At 38.9% G+C, this 23,465-nt stretch overlaps 1 protein-coding gene across 1 annotated transcript in view; it reads left to right on the top strand.

Annotated features, from left to right (window-relative positions):
• Positions 1-23,465, top strand: part of FBXW7 (F-box and WD repeat domain containing 7) — a 214,470-nt gene that overhangs the window by 112,408 nt on the left and 78,597 nt on the right. Inside the window, 2 exon segments of the mRNA XM_047799306.1 lie at positions 9,986-10,035; positions 10,946-11,509. Coding sequence (XP_047655262.1) covers positions 11,015-11,509 — 495 coding nt within the window. The 5' untranslated portion in view covers positions 9,986-10,035; positions 10,946-11,014.

Below are 23,465 nucleotides of genomic sequence, written 5' to 3' on the forward strand. Positions count from 1 at the left end.
TAAGGATACAGAATTGCCGCAAGCTGTGGTGTAGGTCGAAGATGTGGCTTGGAATATGGTGTTGCCGTGGCTGTGGCTTAGGCTGTCAGCTGCAGCTTTCATTTGACCCCTAGCCTGGGAAATTCCGTATGCCTCAGGTGCAGCCATAAAAAAAAAAAATGTAGTCAGCCTAGCAGTTAGAAAGTTACTTCTTTTATAGGCTCATATATGCATAAAGGTATTGTTTTGAATCTTAAAAATTATATTTACCTCTTTACTGTGAATTTACCTCTTTAATATACCTTTTTAATATAAAAATTTGTCTCATGTGCTTGTTTTTTGCTTCAGAAACATCATTCAGGGTCCTCCATGAGAAGCTAGCACATACAACTTTTTTCTTCAACTGAAATGAGACAGTTTCTTAGCTTACCCTTGAAGTTCACTGAATAACAAGACGATTGTCTAAGTGCATGAGTCATTGAAAACTGCAGCATAATGTTCATCGTTTTCCTGTGAATAGCGGGATAGTCTTTTCTTCACAAAAATCCAGAACTTTTGGGGGCAGCTCAGTAAAACTCATCTTTGAATGTGTAAGGCTGCAGCATCTTCCTTTTTTTGCAAGTCAGCTTCTCACAGTCGGAAGATTCAGAGCAGGCGTTCCTGCCCATTGATAACTCTTGTTTCGAAAGGGAAGGAGTCAGTCCAGTTTTGTTCTGCAGCTTCTCCAGATGGTTTCCAGCAGGGCTTGAGACTTGCTGATGTCTTCTTTATTCAAGCCCGGGCAGCCATGGAGACATTGCAGAATCTCTTTTTTTTGGTAACATGATGTTTTCCAAAAGTGTGTTTTCCTTTTAAGTCCATGAATCTTGTCCCTGAAAGTCAGAAGCATTACAGAAACTGAAGAGTAAGTGTTAAATTGGCTGGTTTCTGCAGCCATTCTTTATCTTCAAAGTATTCAACCAAATCTGTTCTCTGTTATCTTAAAAGGACCCCCTTTAGCTCAGATAGCCTATGGAGAACTTTTCCTCTGCTAAGCCACTGCATTTCTTTACATAGTGGGAGGTGTTCCTTACATATTCTGGAGTAAAATGGCCTTTATTTAATGAAGTTAACTGTTTTGTAGTATCTTCCAGAATGTCTTAATTTTGTCCCAAGTGTTTTTAACACCAGTACATGAATGCCCTCTGTCAGTTCACATCCCCAGAAAAGCAGATGTCAGGATGAGACTGGATGTGCCCCCAGAGTTAGCTATTGGAACAACCCCAGCATGCTTAGCTGTTTGCTGAGAGAAGCCTGGAGGAAGCCTGGCTAGGTGTATGTGTCACAGCGGCTGCCAAGGTGACATAGCTCGGGGCCGTGAAGCAGCTCTGCTCCTCATGGCAGCTTCTGTTGATGGGCTGTCGGCACACTGGGCCCCCACGTCCTCCATACCCCGTTTGGCCTCTGACACCATCCTGCCCTTTGGACCCCTTTCTTATCCTGCTCATGTTTCACACCCCAGCCCAGACAGAAGTTCTCATTCTGCTCTGCCTTTGACCTGCTTGCTGGGCTTGTCTGCTGTATGAATCACTCTTCACCCTTCCTGGAGGTAGGCTCTTTTCCTCCCACTGTCCCCTGCATACCAAGAGTCTTCCTTGCTCTGCCTGGACTGGCACCTGGCCTCCCACACATGTACCTAACGTGCTTGGCTCCACTTACTGGCTTTAGGACTAAATTGTGAGGGGAGAGGAGGGTGGAAGGAAGTACAAGAGGAAGAGCCATATGGGGTTCCTAAGTCTGCAGCTATCTAGAGTATGGTTCCACTCACTGAGATAGAGAAGATAGGAGGAGGATCTAAGAGCAAGTTTGGCTGTGTGTGTGTGTGTGTGTGTGAGAGAGAGAGAGAGAGAGAGAGGGGGAGGGAGGGAGGGAGAACAGGAGTTTGGGTTTTAAAATAATGAATTCAGGGTGACTTCAGGATATCTTGGTAAAATGAATAGACTCAGTGGAGTAGTTTGGCTGGAGATGATAGAGATGGTTGTCATTAGTGTCTGTGACAGTTAAAACCCGAGGTTTCAGAGAAACTATAGAGAAAGAAGAGCTGGCAGTGGAGAACAGCGATGCTACCTGAGGGACAGTAGCAAGGGAAACGAAAAGACATGAGGGTTGTAGAGAAAAGGGGAGTGTTTGTTCAGTAAGGTAAAAAACTACAAAGAGCCAGTGGGATTTAGCAACCAGTTTGGGTTTTTTTTCTTTTAGGGCCACATGTGTGGCATATGGAAGTTCCCAGGCTAGGGGTCGAATTGGAGCTGCAGCTCCCAGCCTACACCACCGCTCAGGAATGCCAAATCGGAGCCACATCTGGAACCTCTGCTGAAGCTCGCGGCCATGTGGGATCCTTAACCCATTGAGTGGGTCCAGGGATCGAACCTGCATCCTCATAGGTACTAGTTGGGTTCTTAACCTGCTGAGCCACAATGGGAACTCCTAGCAACCAGTTTAAAAATTAGCTACATGGAGTAAGCCCAGCTTACAGAGCTAGTGGAGTCGAATGGGAATGCGGATTTAAATTTGGCCAAAACAAAAATACATATTGTTAGTTAAATAACTTAAAAATAGATATTGTCACATGGAGTGAGAAATAGTGTTTGACATCCTTTCTAGTGAAGATGTACATGGATGATGAGGCGTGTGGATTTGCAGTGCTCAGTTCAGAACATAAAACTTAATGCATACTTGCTGCTTGTATGAATACCCAGATGATGCTCCCATACTGTGCTTTGTGTGTTGATTTTGTTGATCTGCATCCTAAAGATCTGTGAAGCCAATTTTGCAGCCCTTTGAAGATTTTCACCTTTAAGCTACGGCTATGATCTCAGTTAGTTGCAGCATAGGGGATGTGGAACTAAAATTACTCAAATCATGTGCTTTTGCAGCATTCATCTTTTCAGTCACATTATTTTTTTTTATGGCATGTGCTGAAAACAACAAATTTGATAAGGAAGAAAAATTTTTATGAATCAGAAGATAATTTATAAGTAAATGTTAAGATATTACATTTATACCCTCTTAGTTTCAAGAGTACTACGAGTAACTTGTTTAGTGCAGACATCTTTTAAAAATGTGTTTAAAATAACTAAAACTGTTTTTGTGACCTGGCTTATAGCTTTTTCATGAGGAAAGAATGTTCAGCACATGACTGGCTTTAAAAAGATTTAGTAATTGGGAGTTCCTGAGGTGGTGCAGTGGAAACAAATCCGACTAGTATCTATGAGGATGTGGGTTCAATCCCTGGCCTTGCTCGGTGGGTTAAGGTTCTGGCATTGCTGTGAACTGTGGTGTAGGTCGCAAACGCAGCTTGGATCCCATGTTGCTGTGGCTGTGGTGTAGACCAGCAGCTACAGCTTCAATTCGACCCCTAGCCTGGGAACTTCCATATGCCACTGGTGCGGCCCTAAAAAAAAAAAAAAAAAGACTTAACAATTATATACTCATAAATAAATGTTTTGAGGCCCTACTGAGCCAAGCATTTTTTTGTAGGTGCTGAAGATAGTGGTGCAAAAGGAAAGTCTCTTTTGTTATTAAGCTCAAGTTCTGGTGGGAAGAGGCAGATAATACATGGAGAAATGGATAGGTAGCTAAATAGGCACTTACTGTATAAGAGACTTTGATCTAGTGTCTTTATCTGGTGCTCTGGAGGAAAGTAAAGCAGGGCAAGGGGGGAAAGGGAATAATGTGGTGCAAGAAGGTGATTATTTTAAGTAAGATCATTAGGGAAAGTATGTTTATTAGAGGACATTTGGGCAGAGTCCTGAAGGAAATAGTGGAAGCACCACGCAGCTGCAGGAGGGAGGGCACTCAGGCAGAGGGGGTCTCTAATGCAGAGGCTCTCGGGTAGCAGTGTATGTCTTTCTGGAAAGAACAAGGACAGACAGACTGGGGCAGAGTGAAAAAGGGAGAATAGTGGAGGATGAGCTCAGAGTGGTAGGATATATGCACATTATACAGGGTTTAATAGCCATTAAAGGATAACTTTTATTCTGAGTGAGACAGGAGCTCTTGGTGGATTTTGAGTAGCAGAGTGATATGATAGGACTGACTTAGTATATATTCCAGATACTTAACTTTTAATCGGTTTGCACATAGTGATTAACAAATAAATTATTAATTTGGCACATAGAGAATTCATAATATGAAGTCTGGGGTGTCATCAGGTGGTGTAGCCAGAAGAGGGCTCCTGGTGATCAGGGAGACTCTTTTAGGATTCAGTGAAAATCATAACCTGCTTCCAGAAGGTGAATCCAAGTTTTGAGTCATCCTTCTTGATGGTCAGTACAGTTTGATTTATTTTCCTGCCATCTCTGTCTTAAACCTTCTTAAATGACTCCGTAGAGCAAGCCTAGTGGATCTTAACCTGCCTTATAACTTTTAAAATTGTTAGTATTTTACAGTCTTAGAAGATTTCAGCATCCTGAAATAAGCAGTTCAAATGGTTTTGAACAATGGAAGTTCTTTTGAAAAGCAATGTTCATTAGAAGTGAGTTAAGTTTGTGAGAAACTAGCTTTAAAAAAAAAAGCACTGAAATTAGGTCTGAAGAGCTGCTAAATCAACACGGTGTAAAGACTAAAAGTTACCACATATTTTCTATGACCGAGGGAAAGTCACAGAATATTCCCTTTTATCTTAATAACTTTACTTTTGAATTTTTTTGAAGTGCAGTTATTATAATACTTCTCCTTCATGCTGGAATGGAAATGCCTGAAGGGTACTCTTTAGGTACCCTTAGGTTTGGACCCCTTACACTGCTGAGAGAATCCTTTTCTCCCCACTTACTGAAGGAAAAATGGTGCCCCCCTTTTCTTTCTCTAGCCATTGCTTTATACATAGTCTACCTTTATTTAATATGAGCTATCTGAACTTTTCCTTTAATGAACATTTAGTGATGAATGTCTGTTTCGAAGCTTTTAATTTTCATTTCGCCTTTGCTAGTTTACCAGAGCTGTAACAATAAATAGGAGATACTGTGGCTTCTTCCTTGACATCTCAGAATACTATGTGGCTCTTGCATTGCAAGCAGTGCTCTGTCTAGAGGTTTAGATAAAGTATGTAAATCCATCCTCATTATTGAAGATTATGTATTTGTGAATGCCTCCTCACTAAAATTTATTAATAGCCAAAGATCAGTACTCGTGGCACTTTCACAGTCATTTGTGGACATTTGCATGCACAGAGAGGCAAAAAATTTCAGTCACCTGACATGGACTTTCCCATCTGAGGTCACTCTGCTTTCTTGTTTCAGCTCTTATACTCTAAACAGGTGTCATTTTCATGGTCTGTTTAGTGACACATTTTTCACTAAAAGCTTTTTATGCTTATTGTTGGTGATTTTGCTGTTCAAAATGACCTCCATGCGTAGTTTTTAGGTGCTGGCTAGTGTCATGATGTGCCTTTTGACATCCATCCGTTAAGTAAGCTTTGTTCAACCCTAAGTTAGTAGTGCTGTTGACTGTGAGTTCAATGCTAATAAATGAACTATATATTAAATAACGTCTTTAATTAAAAATACACATATAAGAAGACTATGTATTGGTTATTTGGCAAAACTCTTGTGCCCAGAGGCTTACCTGAACTTAACCCCGTATTTCCCTTAGGAACACTCATTTAGTATTTATGGCAATTTTGTAGAACACAATTATTCTGAATAATGAGAATGGACTGTGTGTTTAATTAAGGGTAGCAATTTATAGAGACTGTAGGTATCTGAAACATTTCATTATTCCCTCTCTCTGAAACCACTGTTACAGACTTTTGTTTAAGTGTATGCATACAGTTATAATGTAAAATCTGATTTTACTGTGGGTTCAGGTTAAAAGTCATTGATTAACTTGTAAAGAGTCATTTCTAAACATTATCCTCTAGAAAATTAATATGTACCCAAAGCATATTGAGTGCTCAGGGAGTATTTGTTTTTGGAATAATAACCTTTGAGCATTGTAGTGATTCTGGTTTTGGAGAAGAAGGCAGTATCAATATTAGAGAATAATATTCTTTTAAGACTTTATCATATGTAGTTATGCAGACTGAGGCACATGAAAGAAAACTCAGTTGAGTGTCAGTTTCTGGTCCCTGCTTTGCTTGAAACTAGCTTTCCAGCCAGCAGTCTTGAGAAATACACAATCTCTGAGCCGCCATTGCTTTGTCTGTGAAGTGAGGAACATTTTCAATATCTTTTATCAGTATTATTCCCGACCTTAAATCATTTCTATTCTCATCATGCCCAGTTGTGAAGGAAATACGCAATTTAATGTCAAAATATATTAAACATCAATTTTTGTTTTTGTTTTTTGTCTTTTTTGCCATTTCTTGGGCCACTCCCGCGGCATATGAAGGTTCCCAGGCTAGGGGTCTAATTGGAGCTGTAGCCGCCGGCCTACACCAGAGCCACAGCAACTTGGGATCCGAGCCGCGTCTGCAACCTACACCGCAGCTCACGGCAACGCCAAATCCTTAACCCACTGAGCAAGGCCAGGGATCGAACCCGCAACCTCATGGTTCCTAGTTGGATGGGTTAACCACTCAGCCACGATGGGAACTCTGAAAACGAGTAATGTTTATTTTTTTAATTTTTTATTTTTATTTTTTTGTCTTTTTGCCATTTCTTGGGCCGCTCCCGCGGCATATGGAGGTTCCCAGGCTAGGGGTCTAATTGGAGCTGTAGCCGCCGGCCTACTCCAGAGCCACAGCAACGAGGGATCCGAGCTGCGTCTGTAACCTACACCACAGCTCACGGCAATGCCAGATCCTTAACCCACTGAGCAAGGCCAAGGATCGAACCCACAACCTCATGGTTCCTAGTCGGATTTGCTAACCACTGAGCCACAACGGGAACTCCAGCCATCAGATTTTATTGTACTGAATTCAAGTTCAGTCTCCCTGGGTTTCGATATATCTTGATATTATATGCTGGTAAGAAGAAATAAAAGCATTCTTAAATTTTACATAATTTTTTTAGGATACAGGATTGTGTGTTGATACTTGTGTTTCACGTGACACAGTGTCCTAAATCATACAAACAGTTTTCTCTAAAACGTTTTTAAAAAGAATTATAAAAAGCAAAAATGTGCTTTTATTATTTTCTTATTGACTACCTTTCATAGCAGTTTCAAGTTTTAGATTATGGGTGCTTAATTTTGTTACGTGAAACTTTATAAACTATTTTCAAAGTTTTTTCCCCTTAAAATTATTTAGTAGTTGATTCTGATTTCCTATTAATTATTAGATAAATATTATTTTAATTAGATTTCTAGCTTATTTGATATATTACTATTAGAATATCCTGAAAATATTATTTTTTGTTTAATTTTTTTTTGTCTTTTGTCTTTTTAGGGTCACACCCATGGCATATGGAGGTTCCCAGGCTAGGGGTCTAATCTGAGCTGTAGCTGCCAGCCTACACCACAGCCATAGCAACATCAGATCTGAGCTGAATCTGTGGCCTACACCACAGTTCATGGCAATGCCAGATCCTTAACCCACTGAGCAAGGCCAGGGATTGAACCTGCAACCTCGTGGTTCCTAGTCAGATTCGTTTCTGCTGCGCCACACGAGAACTTCAATTCTCTATGCGTTCTAATCTGATTCTTCTACTTGGATTTACCATTTTTGATGAGGTCTATCTGTAAGAATCTTACTGCTTTGAAAGCTATTTACATGCCTCACTAAATATAAGAATCAGTTTTCTTTATTGGCTTAGGATGTTTCTCTTCTGTTCACCTCAACATTACATTAAAATTAAGCAATGATAGCGATTATTATTCATAATTGGTAACAGAATATGACCAACACTGGTACTATCTTAGAAATGCCAGTTACAAACTTTCTGTTTTTGATAGGTTGGCGCTTACCAACATTCTTGTTAGTGTCAGGAGAGCTGGATTTTAGACACAGTTACTAAAGCAAGATTTTCATTCTAACTTTGAAAAAAACCTATGTATAACAGAGTTACCATTGTGTACATAGGGATACTATGTATGGTGTGTGTATTTTTTCATTTGTGTAGGTTAATGTTTTCAGCATGTTATTTTTAACATGATTTCATGTGATGTTTTTCTAGTTTGTCTTTGACATAGACTACTAGGCAGCTAGATTTTGATGATCTTTATTTTCTGTAATTTATCTTCTGAAAATAATGGGTATATATATTTCTTTTTCTAAAGAACCCTACCTTTTACCTCAAAGATAAGTTTTGTATTGTCCTTGTCTGAGTTGTAAATAAGAACCACTTGACTTTCAAAAGCCACATTTAATATCTGGTACATCATATTTTATTGATTACATTTGATTATCAAAATCTCTCGCATCAAGGAAAGTTCCCTTCCTCTTTCCCTAGAGGACTATTTCCTACCTTTCTCTTCAGATTTCTCTCATTCTCAACTGATAACCTGGCTTCTTCCTATTTTACAAAGAGAAGGAAAAAAATAATTGAAGGAATGAGTAGGGAACTTCCAGAGTCCTATCATTATAAAAACCCACCTACTTGAACTGTTCCTATATTGAGAAATATGGTAAAAAGAAATAAATTTAAAATATTTATATAATACCTCTTTGCTTTTCCATCTGTTACCTTAAACGAAATATCTATTTTCCTAACTAAAACTAGTTCTACTTTTGAACTCTTTCTCATCATCCCCTTTTACTTACTTAATCACTTCACTGTTTTATTTCTAGATTACAGTATTAACTTGTTGTTTTGGGCTGGATCATTCTTGTCTGTGTACAAATATGCTGCTAGTTACCCAGTCTGAAAGAATCAAAAATCTTCTCTTGACCTTGTTTTCCTTACCAATTACCACTTACTTGCTTTTGCTTCTTTTTTCATCAAACTCCAAACTCCATCTCTATTCTCTTCCCCAGTCTCTTAAATTACGTTTATCAGACTTAAACGAACAAAAACTGCTCCTATTACTAGTGACTTCCATGGTACTGAATTTAGGGTCATTTTTTTGTCATTGTCCTGCTTGATCTTTCAGCAACAGTTGTCCTCATTTACTCTCTCCTTCGTGGATTTCCTTTCTTAATGGGGCTTCACGGATGCCACTCATTCTTGGTTCTCCTACTCGGTCATCTTTGCTGGCTACTCCTCTTCTTTTAGAATATTGGAGGGCCTCCTCTTCTTCTTCTACATTTATACATATAGCATAATTAGAATTTAAGAATTTTCATCCCACACTGCAGCTTATTTCTTAGAAATTATTGCTTATAGAGAAGAAAATGAAATACTACTGTTTTAAAACTATCTTTTGGACTTTGTTGACCCCATCCTAAAGCTTCCAGTGGGAACTGTGAATCTTTGGGGGATTGACCATCTAGCAGCAAGGGCTGGAAAAGTGGATAAGGCTGTTTTATCTAAGATCATTGTGCTGTAGTATCGTTACTGTTAGGGCATGATAGAAAATGGATTGTATTTCTTACATCTTGTAAACCTTAAAGAATTTTTAAAGGAATTTTATATGAACTTATGTAATGTGCTGGCTTATTTTCTGTAACTTCAAATATGTCAACATAGATATCTGCAAAAGATGAGATTTAAGAATGAACATCATGAAGCTTATGTATCAGATCAAATTTTAGAGGCGGTGTTAAAAAACATAAAAGTAAACCTGCTTGATATATAAAATTTGAGAAATATGGTAAAAAAGGAATTAAAGTACCTATCATACCACTGCCTAGATGCAGTTTATATTTTGAAATATTGTCTTCAATCTAGTCTTTATGCAGTTGAAAAATCATGCTATAACCATATAATTACCTGCACTTTGCTCTTAGCATAATATAAACATCCATGTTTTCGTATTATTTTAATGAGTATCATGTTTAGGGATTGCACCATATATATCCTATTTCATGCTCTCCTTTTTCTTGAACCTTTGGGTTTTGATTATTTTAATTTACATTTATTTTTATTTTTTGCTTTTGTGGATAAAGCTGCAGTGAGCATCCTCTGCATAATTTTTTTTTCTATTTTAGGATTACTTCCTTAGGATAGATTGCCAGAAGTGGAGTTACTGGGTCAGAGGGTATGAACTTATGAACTTTTTTCCTTTCTTTTTTTGAAGTAAATTTTTTTTATTTATTTGCTGTTCAATTGATTTATATTCATTATGAGAAATGAAGATCATAATGATTATATTTAGTAACTGTCAGAAAACTGTGTCTAAAATGCAAGTTTCTGTGATCAGAGAAGTTTGGGAAATTCCTAAGGTTAAAAAAAAGCCTTTTTAGTCTTGGTTTATCTCAGCATTTCCTGAACCTAACTGAGTGTTGAATAGGTTTTTTGTGATAACTCTTCTTAACATTTTCTGGAAGTTTTGCAAAGGATATAGTTTATGAACTACTGATCTAAAATTTAAAATTGTTTATTGCTTAGATTGTTTTATTGGTCAAGGCAACTAAATTAAACTATAAACCTTGTTTTAAAGTTATTACTGTTTTTCTTTTTAGGGCCACAACCGCGGCTTATGGAAGTTCCCAGGCTAGGGATCAAATCCGAGCTACAGCTGCCAGCCTACGCCGCAGCCACTTAGACACGGGATCCAAGCTGCATCTGCAGCCTACACCACAGCTCACTGCAATGCCAGATCCTTAACCCACTGAGTGAGGCCAGGGATCAAGCCCACATCCTCATGGATCCTAGTTGGGTTCGTTCACCACTGAGCCACAAAGGGAACACCTGTTGTAAAGTTATTTTTTTAAAAAAGAGATTAAAATACAGCTGTTTACTATATGATTTTTGTGTAAGTCTGTATAAAGTCCCATAACCTTTATAATTTAAACCTTCTATATTGATTCCTAAAGAACAGCTATGTCTCCATGGCATCAAATACGTTTTAGAATCTTTAATGAAATTTGAAATGTAGGCATAGACCATAAAAGTAGAAGATAGCATCGATTGTACAAACCTTTTTTTTCCTCCATTTTTCCCCACAGAATGTGAAAACCTTTGCGTCTTCTGATAGTCTAGCCAAGGTCCAAGAAGTAGCAAGCTGGCTTTTGGAAATGAATCAGGAACTGCTCTCTGTGGGCAGCAAAAGACGACGAACTGGAGGCTCTCTGAGAGGTAACCCTTCTTCAAGCCAGGCCGATGAGGAACAGATGAATCGCGTGGTGGAGGAGGAGCAGCAGCAAAGACAACCAGAGGAGGAGCACACGGCAAGGAACGGTGAGGTCGTCGGAGCTGAGCCCAGACCTGGAGCCCAGAATGCTTCCCAGCAAGGACAGTTGGAAGAAAACAATAATCGGTTTATCTCGGTAGATGAGGACTCCTCGGGAAACCAGGAAGAACAAGAGGAAGATGAGGATCATGCTGGCGAACAGGAGGAGGAGGATGAAGAGGAAGAGGAAATGGACCAGGAGAGTGATGATTTTGATCAGTCTGATGACAGTAGCAGGGAAGATGAACATACTCATAGTAACAGTGTCACAAACTCCAGTAGCATCGTGGACCTGCCCATTCACCAACTCTCCTCCCCATTCTATACAAAGACAACAAAAGTGAGTACCTTTAGTCTGCTGTTCGCCTGAGAAATTTTACATGTCCATGTTAATTTCCTCGCCGTCTTCGTATCACTGCACAATTAATATTCAGATGTGTCATAATAAAATGAACTAATTTTTGTTTTACCAAAGGTATGAGAAAGTATTAGAAATATTGATAACGGGACAGTGTTATGACAGATGGAGAGAGGCATTTGATCCTATTACTATGAAAAATCATTAATATCAATTTTCATTGTAAGTTTTGACCTTGGAACAGGGCTTAGTAGCTTGTGTGCGGTGGGGAGGGTTAGAATGAAACATGATTTGTGCAAATCAAGTAGTGAAGGATCTGTTCTTTTTTTTTGTCTTTCTGTCTTTTCTAGGGCCATACCTGCGGCCTATGGAGGTTCCCAGGCTAGGAGTCAAATTGGAGATGCAGCCGCCGCCCTACACCACAGCCACAGCAAGGCGGGATCTGAGCCGCATCTGTGACCTACCCCACAGCTCACAGCAGTGCCAGATCCTTAACCCACTGAGCGAGGCCAGGGATTGAACCTGTAACCTCATCGTTCCTAGTCGGATTTGTTAACCACTGAGCCACGATGGGAACTCCTGTTCTTCTTTGCAAAGTGCAGCTAGTCCAGTGGGCTGTGTATTCACAGGTCTTACCCCAAGGCACAAGCTACTGGAATTCACCTCAAATTAGTTTTCTTATTTTGATGGTTAAAATATATCCTTTGTGAACAGTTTTCTCTTTGTCATGTAAACAAGATGAAATTACACTCTGAATTTTAGTATTTGGTGGTGGGGAAAATCTGAGTAGGTATTTTTAAGTTAAAGTACTAGACACTACCACATTTAAGATTATGAAACATTTTTCCTACATTCTAAAGCAACAAGAATGTATGGCGTTGTTTTCACTGCTTGTTTTCTTCCAGCTGTTTTATTAAAATTAAAACATTTAGGAATACCAGAGGAATCGGGGTTTTTTTTTCCCCTGACTTCATTTTAGTGGAACACTCCACTTACTCCTCCAGGTGACTTGAGTATTTACTATAGAGTAGCCACATCATTTTGGTTGGTATTTGACTGAGAAGTAGAGATAGCGTGAAGATATACTCAGATTCAACTTTCTGTTGAGTTTCTACCACTACCATCCTTGACTGCAGTTTTCCTGTCCCTTCCCTGTTCTGGGGAGACAGCTGTATCTGCTTCCTCATCTCAGTTAGCTAGTGGTAGCCCATGGAATCAGCCACAGACATGTTTCAAAAGGTGGACAGATAGACTCTTGTCTAAACTGGAGGAATCCTGTCGATTCAGGGCCTTGGTGTCCAATCTGGAGCTGAGAAAAACAACTTTATACAGTCCCTGGAGGCTGTGTAAGAAAAACAACTTTATACGGTCCTTGGAGGCTGTGTGCGAATTACACGCTGGACACACTTTTCCCATTATGTACCATCACTGAGTGATTCCCAGGATTGTCTCTGCTGGATAGGCAGGGAGCTGCTGTCTGAGATGGAAGGGGGAGTGATTGGGAAGCTGCAATAAATTTGGAATTACCAGGGCTAATACTTTGGGGCAGCATGTGGGTGTGGTCATGCCAGGGGGGCAGTGGTTGTAGAGAAAAGGAGAAGCATTTCTCTCACTACCCAATCTTTCTATCGTATTTCCTTTCCCCTGTCAAATTATGGTCAAAATGAAGTGATGCGACGTCTGGGCTTTGCTTCCAAATAGTACCGAAGGGGAGGAAAGGAAGGAGGGTGTAGACTGGCCATGTGTTCATCGTAGAAGCTGGGTTACAAGGATATAGGGGCTGGTGGGTATTCTGTGTAGTTTTTAAGGTATATTTAAAGTTTCCCGTAATAAAGAAACACTTAAGTTGTAAAAAGTATGAACACACACACACACACACACACACACACACACATACACACGAAGTTGGAAATAGGAGTTTTCTCTGCATACCTTGGTTCTGTTGACTAGCTCCTAGGCCAGGTAAGTGCTGACTTCTCCTCTGCATTGAATTTTATTTTCTTTGTATTTTGGTGCCATTGAAATTACTGGAAATTCAATAAGACATCATGTGCATTTTGCTGGAATTAGAATTTGTCCTAATCAATATTTTAGGCAGCATTGCTATCTAATGGACTATACAAAGAGGAGAGAAAGTAAAACAAATTATACTCAGAATGAATGAGCTATGTAGCACAACTTTTATCCTTGTTTCCCCTCAGACTCATTTGCTCATAGATCTTTATGTTTGTATGCTTTCTGGTTCTTTATAAAAATAAGATAAAAATCACGAATATCCATGTAGAATAGACTTGTGAGTTAATTCTTTGGAAAGGAGCGTTTTAACTAGAATAATATCTTACTTGTTTTATGGACATTAAAATAAATAATGTTTGAGGTAGTTTATCCTCTCACTCTTATTTGCTTACTTTTAAATTTTACAGTGAATCATTTATTTAGCCCATACACAACATACAGACAGGTTTATCATCATGCTCTTTAACCTAACATGACCTGCAATGAGATATGTTAGATATTTGGCGTAATACTTGCCTTGCTGTATCATTTTTGCTTCAGCTCGTGCAACTTAAACTCTTGCTAAAATATGTTTATCCTTAATTTCCCTGGCCTGTCTGCAAGTTTAGGTTTTAACTGGTTGGTTTGATCTAAGAAGGAACAGGCTTCAAGTAGTGGTTTTCATCCCTTTTCCCATCCCTGTCTCAAGATGTTGAGGTGGTGCTTTGTCGCTCAGCCAGGTGCCTGTAACTCTTTAACAACTGCAGCCCGCTTTGCCGGTAGGGCTCAGACCTTTTGTGGTGTATTTCACCAGCTCCGGCCCCCCCCCCCCCCATTTCTTGATCTCTCTCCCTCAAGGTTACTGTACAAAAAAGGAAAGTTTTACCTCTCCTGTTTCTTCTGAGGATTCAGCTGGAGGAATAGGGTTTTGCTATTTAATTGCCTTATCTTATTTAAGAAAGTTTAATCCAAACTAAGTCTTTCTGAGTAGTGCAAAGCTGTTGGTGAGTTCAGCTGCATTTTTTAAATTAAAAACAAGAAAGCCAGCCTGATAAAACATATCGTTTTGCTAAAGAGAGAGCATCAGAATGTTTAGTAGGAAAACTTGCACTCCACAAACCTGACAAGTGCTTTATCTTTCATTCCCTTCAAGATGAACAGAACTTTTAGGTATGTCTTACATAGATAGCTACCTCCTTAAAAACAAAGTATACTGAATTTAAGTGTGTTTTCCTTACTTACTTGAGTTGTGAATGCAAATTGTTACTATGTACGTACAAAGCCACAGGAGCGGACTGAGTACCAGCAGCAGCAGGGATAGATATGTTTGTGTGTGTGTGTGTGTGTGTGTGTGTGTGTATACACTTTTGATATGCTGTTTATTTTAAGGCCATTTGCCTTCATAAATATGGCAGGAAAAATATTAAACTATTTGACTGCCAAGCAGAGAAGTCCTTGTACAAAGTAGGATGTCAGTTTGAAATTGGCGCATTTTCCTTTTTGCCTGTTCGTGAAACTCTTCTTCAAGATCATTCCCGAGATCATTCCCATTTACTTTTTCAACACATTTTGAAAACATCACCTAGTACTATATTGCTTCAAAAGAAAATGTCAGTCACCCATGTGTATAAATACAGTAAATAGAAGGAAAGAGCTCACTATTTCAAAATTACTTTATTTTGGAAAAGCTCTAAATTATTGATTTTTATAAACATAAGACACTTTTAAATTCTTGATCATTATAAAAATAAGATACTTTTATAGACATTACTCTAAGCCACAGTTTCTTTTTCTTTTTTTTTTTTCTTTTTCTTTTCTTTTTTGCTTTTTAGGGCTGCACCTGCAGCATATAGAGGTTCTGAGGCTAGGGAATCCAATCAGAGCTGTAGCTGCCGGCCTACACCACAGCCACAGCAACTTGAGATCCGAGCCGTGTCTGTGACCTACACCACAGCTCACGGCAACACCAGGTCCTTAACCCACTGAGCAAGGCCAGGGAATCAAACCCCCAACCTCATGGTTCCTAGCCAGATTCGTTTCCATTGCACCCCGATGGGAACTCCAGCCACAGTTTCTTTTAAAGTCTCTTAAGCTATGACTTTAAAAAGAGTAGAGGTATAATAATTATTTTTAAAATTTCATTTTTTGTTAGGTCTTACCCAGCGTACCTTTCAAATGTTATTTTTTGGCAGTTTCCTAAACATTCCCTTTGGACGGCTAGACTTGTTTTTCATCATTCCTGAACATGCGCTATATGCAACTGTATTAATGAGAGAAACTGTTTTTGGTCCTTCATTGCATTGGTCTTTTCTTTGAAAGCCTGTTGGAAGCTGTCAGAACTCTTAGGACAATCTGTAGTCACCAAAGATTTATTCTAGTAGGAGCTTATGGCAATATTATACACTAGAAATTCCCGAAATCCATTCTTAATGTTAAAAGTCAAGGGTAGTGGGAGTCAGTAATTGGTGTTTATCATGTCTATACTGTTTGCAAGTCCCCATGAAAGTCAAGTCAGCAGAGGTTGCAGAGCGGCCACATGATTCATCCTGAATCATAAGAGGCAAGAGATTTTAGCCAGACCTGCCTAATTTCAAAAAAACCTTTCTTTCCATGTGCTATGCTGCCCCCATGGTAGAATTTGGCAAACATTGCTGAACAAGATTTTTCGGTAGAACTACAATCCTATTTAAGTTCTGGACTCTGGAGTGTGGTGGCTTTCTGTCATATCTCATTTGAAATTAACAGTCCACCTTTGGGAGGTACAGAGAACTCAGTTCAGTGCTTTCCATTGTGGCCTTTAACAAATACTGAAGTTACGAGGGCTCAAGGCTAAAGCCATAACGGGAAGAAATGACAATGAAATTTGAGATGGGATAACAGATAGCCTTCTCTCTGGAGTCCATCACATGTGCTTCTTAGTTAGGTCCCGTATCCTAGCTATTTCTATAACTTTGGCTAGTCTGCCTGCAAATTCTGAAGTCAACTTGCTTCACCAGATAAAAATCCCCAACTCCTCAGTTTTAACTCCCGGTGTCAGCAGCCTTATATTTAAAAAAAAAAAAAAAAAAATCTTGTGTTCGGAAGAGATGCCCAGCCCACATTAAAGCCACTTTTCCTGTGCTTACTCATTTTTACTAAAGTGAAAAGCAAATGAGATTACCTTCAGGCCAGGTCTTGACGCTTCCTGATCTTTCATAAGGAGAACCATGTTTGAGCACTGGTTTCTGCTCCTTCCAGGTCTCTCCTATTGCCTTCTGTTTGTGTTCACCTAACTTCACTCCTTAGCTCAAATTGGTCTATTTTTGCCCCCATCGTGATTGTTAGATTTCTCCTGGTAACTAAGCAGTTTAAAAAAAAAAAAATCCTTTTTGCCTCAAGGTAGAAATAAGAGTTTAGTGGGAAAAAAAATACAGATGTGACAGGTGTGTGTATATTCAAAGAAGCAATGTGTCTAGTGTCTAGAGACTTTTTCTTGTCTCTAAGCTCTAAACAATAGAGGAGCTAAGGCACCAGGATCACTGGCCTGTCAGGGGATCCAAATTACAGTTGTTTCTAGTCCACCATCCTCCAGCTGCTCCCTTGAGCCAGAGCTGTACTGGCTGACTTTGTAGGACAGTGTGGGTAACATCTGAAATCTACAAGGCTCTAGATTTTCCTCTTTTTAGGTAGAGTTCTAGAGTGTGATGGCCACATCAGGAAGTCCCTGGCCTTGTCTTCTTCCTGTAAGACAAGGAGCTTAAGCTCAGATTCTGTTAGCTATAGAGAGGTCCAGAGAGCAGGAAGTGCTTGCTAAGGCAGTCTTCTTGAGTAGCATCCACTAGGAAACATAGCCCAACAGAGAGCCTCATCCGTTTGTGAAAGAGGACAAACTAGAAACATTCACTCAGCCCAGTTTAACCCAACTTTAAACATGTACAGAAGAGGGAAGTAGTGGAAAGGGGTCAGACACCCTGTAGGAAACGGGTTTACCCCCTAACATTGTAGAGTAAAATGAGCTTTTCTGACTTGAGCTTGAATTCTGATTTTTGCAAATCATTATATGACCATAAATATGTAATCTCATTGAACTGTTTCCTTATCTGTAAAATAAGAGTGTAATACCTACTTCACCAGCCTTTTTAAGGATCAGGTGAAATAATACATGTAAAGTGAGTAGTGGAGTTCCTGGTACATGCAGGCGGTTTACACATGGAAGCCTGCAACCTCATTTTGTCTGTCTCCTGTCCCTCCCTCATCCCTAAGTTCACAGAGTACACTTTGGTCCCCCTCGTCCCTAAGCTCACAGAGTACACTTGGGTCCCCATGGGGGTCTATGTACTTTTTACAACCTTTAGTGTTCAGTCATCTTATCACCCTCTAGTGGGAAAAGATGGTAATAGAGAAATAGATAAATACGTTTTAAAGGGTTCTCAGGAAGAGGGAGAGCAAAGGATAATAAGCTGGATCCATTTCTAATAAAAATTTAAAAATATAACACATTTTCAAGGAGATGCTATTCACATGTCTTCCCAGTTGATAGGCATGTACCATTTCCTTCCATTAGAATCTGTTGGTTTCTCAAATGTGCTTCTCCTAAGACATCTGTGTACTTAAATGCTTTTTTTTTTTCTTTTTTTCTTTTTTTCTTTTTAGGGCCACACCAGCGGCATATGGAGGTTCCCAGGCTAGGGATCTAATTGGAGCTACAGCTCCCAGCCTATGCCACAGCCACAGCCACGCCATATCTGAGCCTTGTCTGTAACCTATACCACAGCTCATGGCAACGCTGGATCCTTAACCCACTGAGCAAGGCCAGGGATCGAACCTGCAACCTTATGGTTCCTAGTCGGATTCGTTTCCACTGCCACAGCGGGAACTCCTTAAATGTCTTCTGAATTTTACAGTTGGTTGCCAAAATGAACTTTAGTTTATGGTCAGTTTCTAATTAATTCCTGCTATTTGCAGTTTTAAAAATACTTATATTTTAAACCGTAGTAGTTGTAAGTGTTGGTCATGTTTAAATCTATATCCTATTCAGTATAGATAACTAAAGATTATTTTACTTATGGATTTTAATTGTAGACCCCAACAAATCTTCCCACAGAAAGGAGAATTTAGAAAAATTTTATTTTATTTTATTTTATTATTATTATTATTATTTTTTTTGCTATTTCTTGGACCGCTTCCGCGGCATATGGAGGTTCCCAGGCTAGGGGTCAAATCGGAGCTGTAGCTGCCGGCCTACGCCAGAGCCACAGCAACGCAGGATCCGAGCCGCGCCTGCAACCTACACTACAGCTCACGGCAACACCGGATCGTTAACCCACTGAGCAAGGGCAGGGATCGAACCCGCAACCTCATGGTTCCTAGTCGGATTCGTTAACCGCTGCGCCACGATGGGAACTCCAGAATTTAGAAAAATTTTAATAGTGTTCCATTGATTTGTATTTTATGCAGATTATAAACTTCTCTAAGTATCCACAAATAATACAAATGGTTATACTCAAAATATTTTGAGACGGATTGTTTCATATGTATATAATTAAGGTGAACAGATCTTTATGCATGGTGTTTTTGTTGGTGATAGGGAAGATGATATGAAGAGGATAAAGGGTACATCATGATGGGTTCTGTTTTTACTTTGGTTGGTAACTCCAAAATCATGTCTCAGTCTCCCATCATTAACCCACACCTCAGCCCTGCATTTCTAGCTGTCCATTGGGCATGCACCTGAGTGATCCCCTGAAAACTAAAACTACTATTTCTTTCTTTCTACCAACTTTTTGTTTTCCTCCTCAGATTTTCTAGTCTCTTAATATTCTAGTCTCCTGGTCATTTAGTGGAAAATGGTTTGACCTTTTCTTATCACCTAAGCTTATGTGTCTTCTGAAGAGTTTAACACATTTGAACATCTGATCTTCCTTTTTCTTACCCCAGGCACTTGTAAGATGAAGATTGGAGAGCCAGTGTTTAAACATCTTTAGAGAGGGAGTTCCCTGGTGACTCAATGGGTTAAGGATCTGGTTTTGTCACTGCTGTGGCTTGGGTTTGATCCCTGGCCTTGAAATTTCCTCATGCCGTGGGCATGGCCAAAAAATTAAAAAAAAAAAAAATTTTTTTAATTAAAAAGAAAAATCTGAAAAGCATCTTTGATTTTCTGGTGCACCAGGCTATAATGCCATGTCCTTGACAGTGTGTTGGCAGTATGAATGACTGGATGAATTTTTAAAAATTTTAGTTCTGTATAGATCAGTAACCTCAGTCTAAATATCTGGTGCCCCATGATGAAGCCACATCTGTAGGTGGACACTTGAGGTCTTTTACAGTCTGACCAGTTTCTTTCTGCCTGCTTTCATCTCGATTCCTCCATTTGCTTTTATGAACCCTGATTATCTCCAGCTAGCTGAATCCTTCAAAATCCAGGCCAAATTCCATCTCTATCTTTACATCTTCCTAGAACTGGAAAATTCCATTCTTTGAGCTCATTGTTGGTTCCTATGTGCAGTTCATTTTGTATCGCCTTTTGAGTTTGGGGGTAAGTTTTGCCTTGAGATGACATTTAATTCTTTTATTTGTTTTGAACAGTAGACATTTGATATATTTGTCCTGTAGTGCTGATTCAGGTTGAGAGTTGCAGTTTCACAATTTGTAATGCGAACAATTCTCATTTCACCTCTTAAGATATTCCCAAGCTAAACTATAAATTATAAATAGGCATGCCATTAAGTTTAGCTTAAAACTCAGATATTCAGTATCAAGACAGTTACACTGAAGATAACAATTAATAGTTCTGGCCTAAGACTCCCCTGAGGAGAAGCTGATACCCCAGTTTAAGAACCATGCTGCTAAAGTGTAGAAATCAACTGAAGGCCACTGGTACCATCATTAAAAGTCATATTTTAAAGGAAATTTAATAATAGGAAAAGCTTATAAATATAATACCTACTAAAAATACAGAACTCAAAACTGTATATAGTGTGATCCTAACGATTCTGAAATAAACATGTAATACTCTATATGCATGGGAAAAGATCAGAAAGTATTAAACCAAATGCTAGGAATCATTTCTAAATGTGGTTGAATTATTTCTCTTTTTTGTTACATACTTTTCAGAACTTCTTAAGCTCATTACAACAGGCATATATTACTGTTGTTTATTAGGGGGAAGAAAACCCTATGTCTACTAGAAACCAGCTCTTATTCTACTTAGTCTTTTTTGATGACTTCCATAATGTATAATGCTCCAATGGAAGATTGGATAAAAAGGCATCTTTCACAAGGAAGGGCATTATGTAATGATCTCTTCATGAAAATGTAGCTGAGTATTGTGCACAAAAGCAATGAACTCCTTAAGAGTGCTTTGTGCAACCAGTTCTTTACATCTCTAGGACTCAGGGGCCGCCCTGGCAGTTCTCTAAGGTCAGCTAACCACATTATTAGAAGAGTAGTGGTTAGCAAGATGGTATCTTTCTTTGTTTTTAAGACATTTATTTAATACGTGGTTTCTTTAGAGAGTTATGTAGAGTAGCCTTGACAGCACTTTTAGCTCTCCCTGAAACATGAATCTCTTTCATTTAAAAATCCTTCTGTGAGCAGTTTCAGAGTTTGTCTTTTAAAATACAATTCTAAAGTGCTTTACCAGGAAGTCACTAGTGCTTTCCCTCCCCACCCATATTCCCAAGCCCTCGTTTCTTCAAACCAATGAACATTTTTAAAACTGCTTACGTTTTCCTAATTTTAAGTCTTCTGAGGTAGAATTGGGAGGGGACCTTTGAGATCACCAAGTCCCCACCTGTGCCGAGTAACTGTATCAAGAGACTCAAGCTTGAAAATGAAGTCACCACTGGGGAATACTGCAGTGTAAGGTAGCATTATGTCTGCAGACCTTTCTTTATGTTGACATCTATTACTCTTCCTTCTTCCTTGCTCTTTCATATAGAACAGTGGCGGCCTTTCTTACAGAAGACTGCCCTCCCATTTCTCCATAATCTTCTCTCCAGACCTAATGCCTTCAACATACTTTCCAGGGTTACCATCCTGGTGGCCCTTCTCTGGACAAATTGGCCTTGAAGGGTTGTGTCCTCTAGTCAAAGGTGCTGCTCAGGTGTAGTAGAGCCAAATTATTACTTGTTCTTAATCTGAACCTCATCAATGCAATGGCAAACACACTGATAAAAGTACTCCTACTACTAATAAACCACTTAGTGAACACTATTTACTATGTGCTAGGACACCGTGCTAAATACTTTAAATAAATATCACTTAATCTTAACAGTTTGGTTAATTTTAACAGTTCCAGTAGATTCTAATTTTTATTTCCATGTCAAAGATGAGAAATAAATGAAATAAATAATTCGTCAGTGGTCAGTCATCTGATAAGTAGTGGAGCTAGGAATTTGAAGCTAGATCTCATTCTGGTTCTGAGTTGTTGCACTTTGTTAAAATTGAAAAATTCGGTCAAACAATATTAGTAATTTTGGGGGCAAGTGGGCAATAAAATAACCCATAAGGCCACCTAACATCTGTTTTTATGCTCCCCCAAAGTTGCCTCATGGTATATTTGACTCATACCATAGTGTATTAAAATTCTTTTTCTGTCTCCCTCCTATTCAATATCTTTGATTTCTTATTTATCTTTCTTGATAGTGCTTATCATGTATAAGACATCCCAGAACCTAATAATTTGTCAGTAATTAGTGAATAAACTTTTACATATGACTTGCCAGTCCTGGACTACATGGGTACATGTTTCATGTATCTACGGTCAGTGTATATACTGTTTTGCATTGCTGCTTCTTGTAACATCCTTGTGCAGGTTTTATGTAGGCATAAGTTTTCAACTTCTTTGGGTAAGTACCAGTGAGCATGATTGTTGGATCAAATAGTAAGCATATGTTTAATTTTATAAGAAATTGCCAAACTCCGTTAAAAAAACAAAAAAAGAAAAGAAATCGCCAAACTTTCTCCCAGAGTGGCCATACCATTTTGTGTTCCTACCAGCAATGAATGAACATTCCTGTTGCCAATATTTGGTGTTGTCAGTGTTTTGGATTTTAGCCATTTTAATAAAGCACGTAAGTGGTACTTCATTGTCATTTTAATCAAAATTCCCTAATGACATAGGATATTCAATATCTTTTCATATGTTAACTGGCCATCTCTATATCCTCTTTGGTGAAGCGTCTGTTTAGATCCTTTGTCTGTTTTTCATTTGGATTGTGTGTTCTCTTATTGTTCAGCTTTAAGAGTTCTTCATATGTTTTGGATAACAGGCCTCTATCATCTCTTGCAAGTATTTCCTCCTCGTCAGGGGCTTGTCTTACTCTGTTGACATTGTTTTTCACAGTACAGTTTTTCATTTTAATGAAATCCAGGTTGTCAGTTTCTTTCATAAATTATACCTTTAATATTATATTTAGAAAGTGTTCAGCATATCCAAGGTCATCTACATTTTCTTCTCTGTTAATCTTCTAAGAGTTTTATCCTTTTGTGTGTTACATTTAGGTTTGTGATCCACCTTGAGTTAATTTTGGGATGTGCATGTCCAGTTGTTCCAGCATCATGTGCTGAATAGACAGACTACCTTTGTCATTATATTGCCTTTCTGAGCTCTTTATTTTGTTACTTTTTTTTTTGTATCCACAGCATCTTTCCCCGGGGGACCTATGGAAGTCATTGGTGGATAGCTTTTCTCTCTTGAAACACAACCCTGGTGTATAGGTTGGGCAGGTGATATTCGGCCGAGTTGTGTGCTGAAAAAAAATAGGAGATAAAAAGGCCTATCTGCTCTTTCTCATCCACAAACTTCCTTGAGCCTCACTTTCTTCATCATTAAGCAGGAATATGGTGCCCGTCCTTATTGCAGAGGATTGTGTGGAATTCAAATGAGGTGATGAATGTGAAATGCTTTTACAAGTTTTAAAAAGCTGTGCAAGTGTATGATGTGATCATTTTTATGGTCCTT

This window comes from Phacochoerus africanus, chromosome 10 (genome assembly GCF_016906955.1).
Source record: "Phacochoerus africanus isolate WHEZ1 chromosome 10, ROS_Pafr_v1, whole genome shotgun sequence".
Lineage (NCBI taxonomy): Eukaryota > Metazoa > Chordata > Mammalia > Artiodactyla > Suidae > Phacochoerus > Phacochoerus africanus.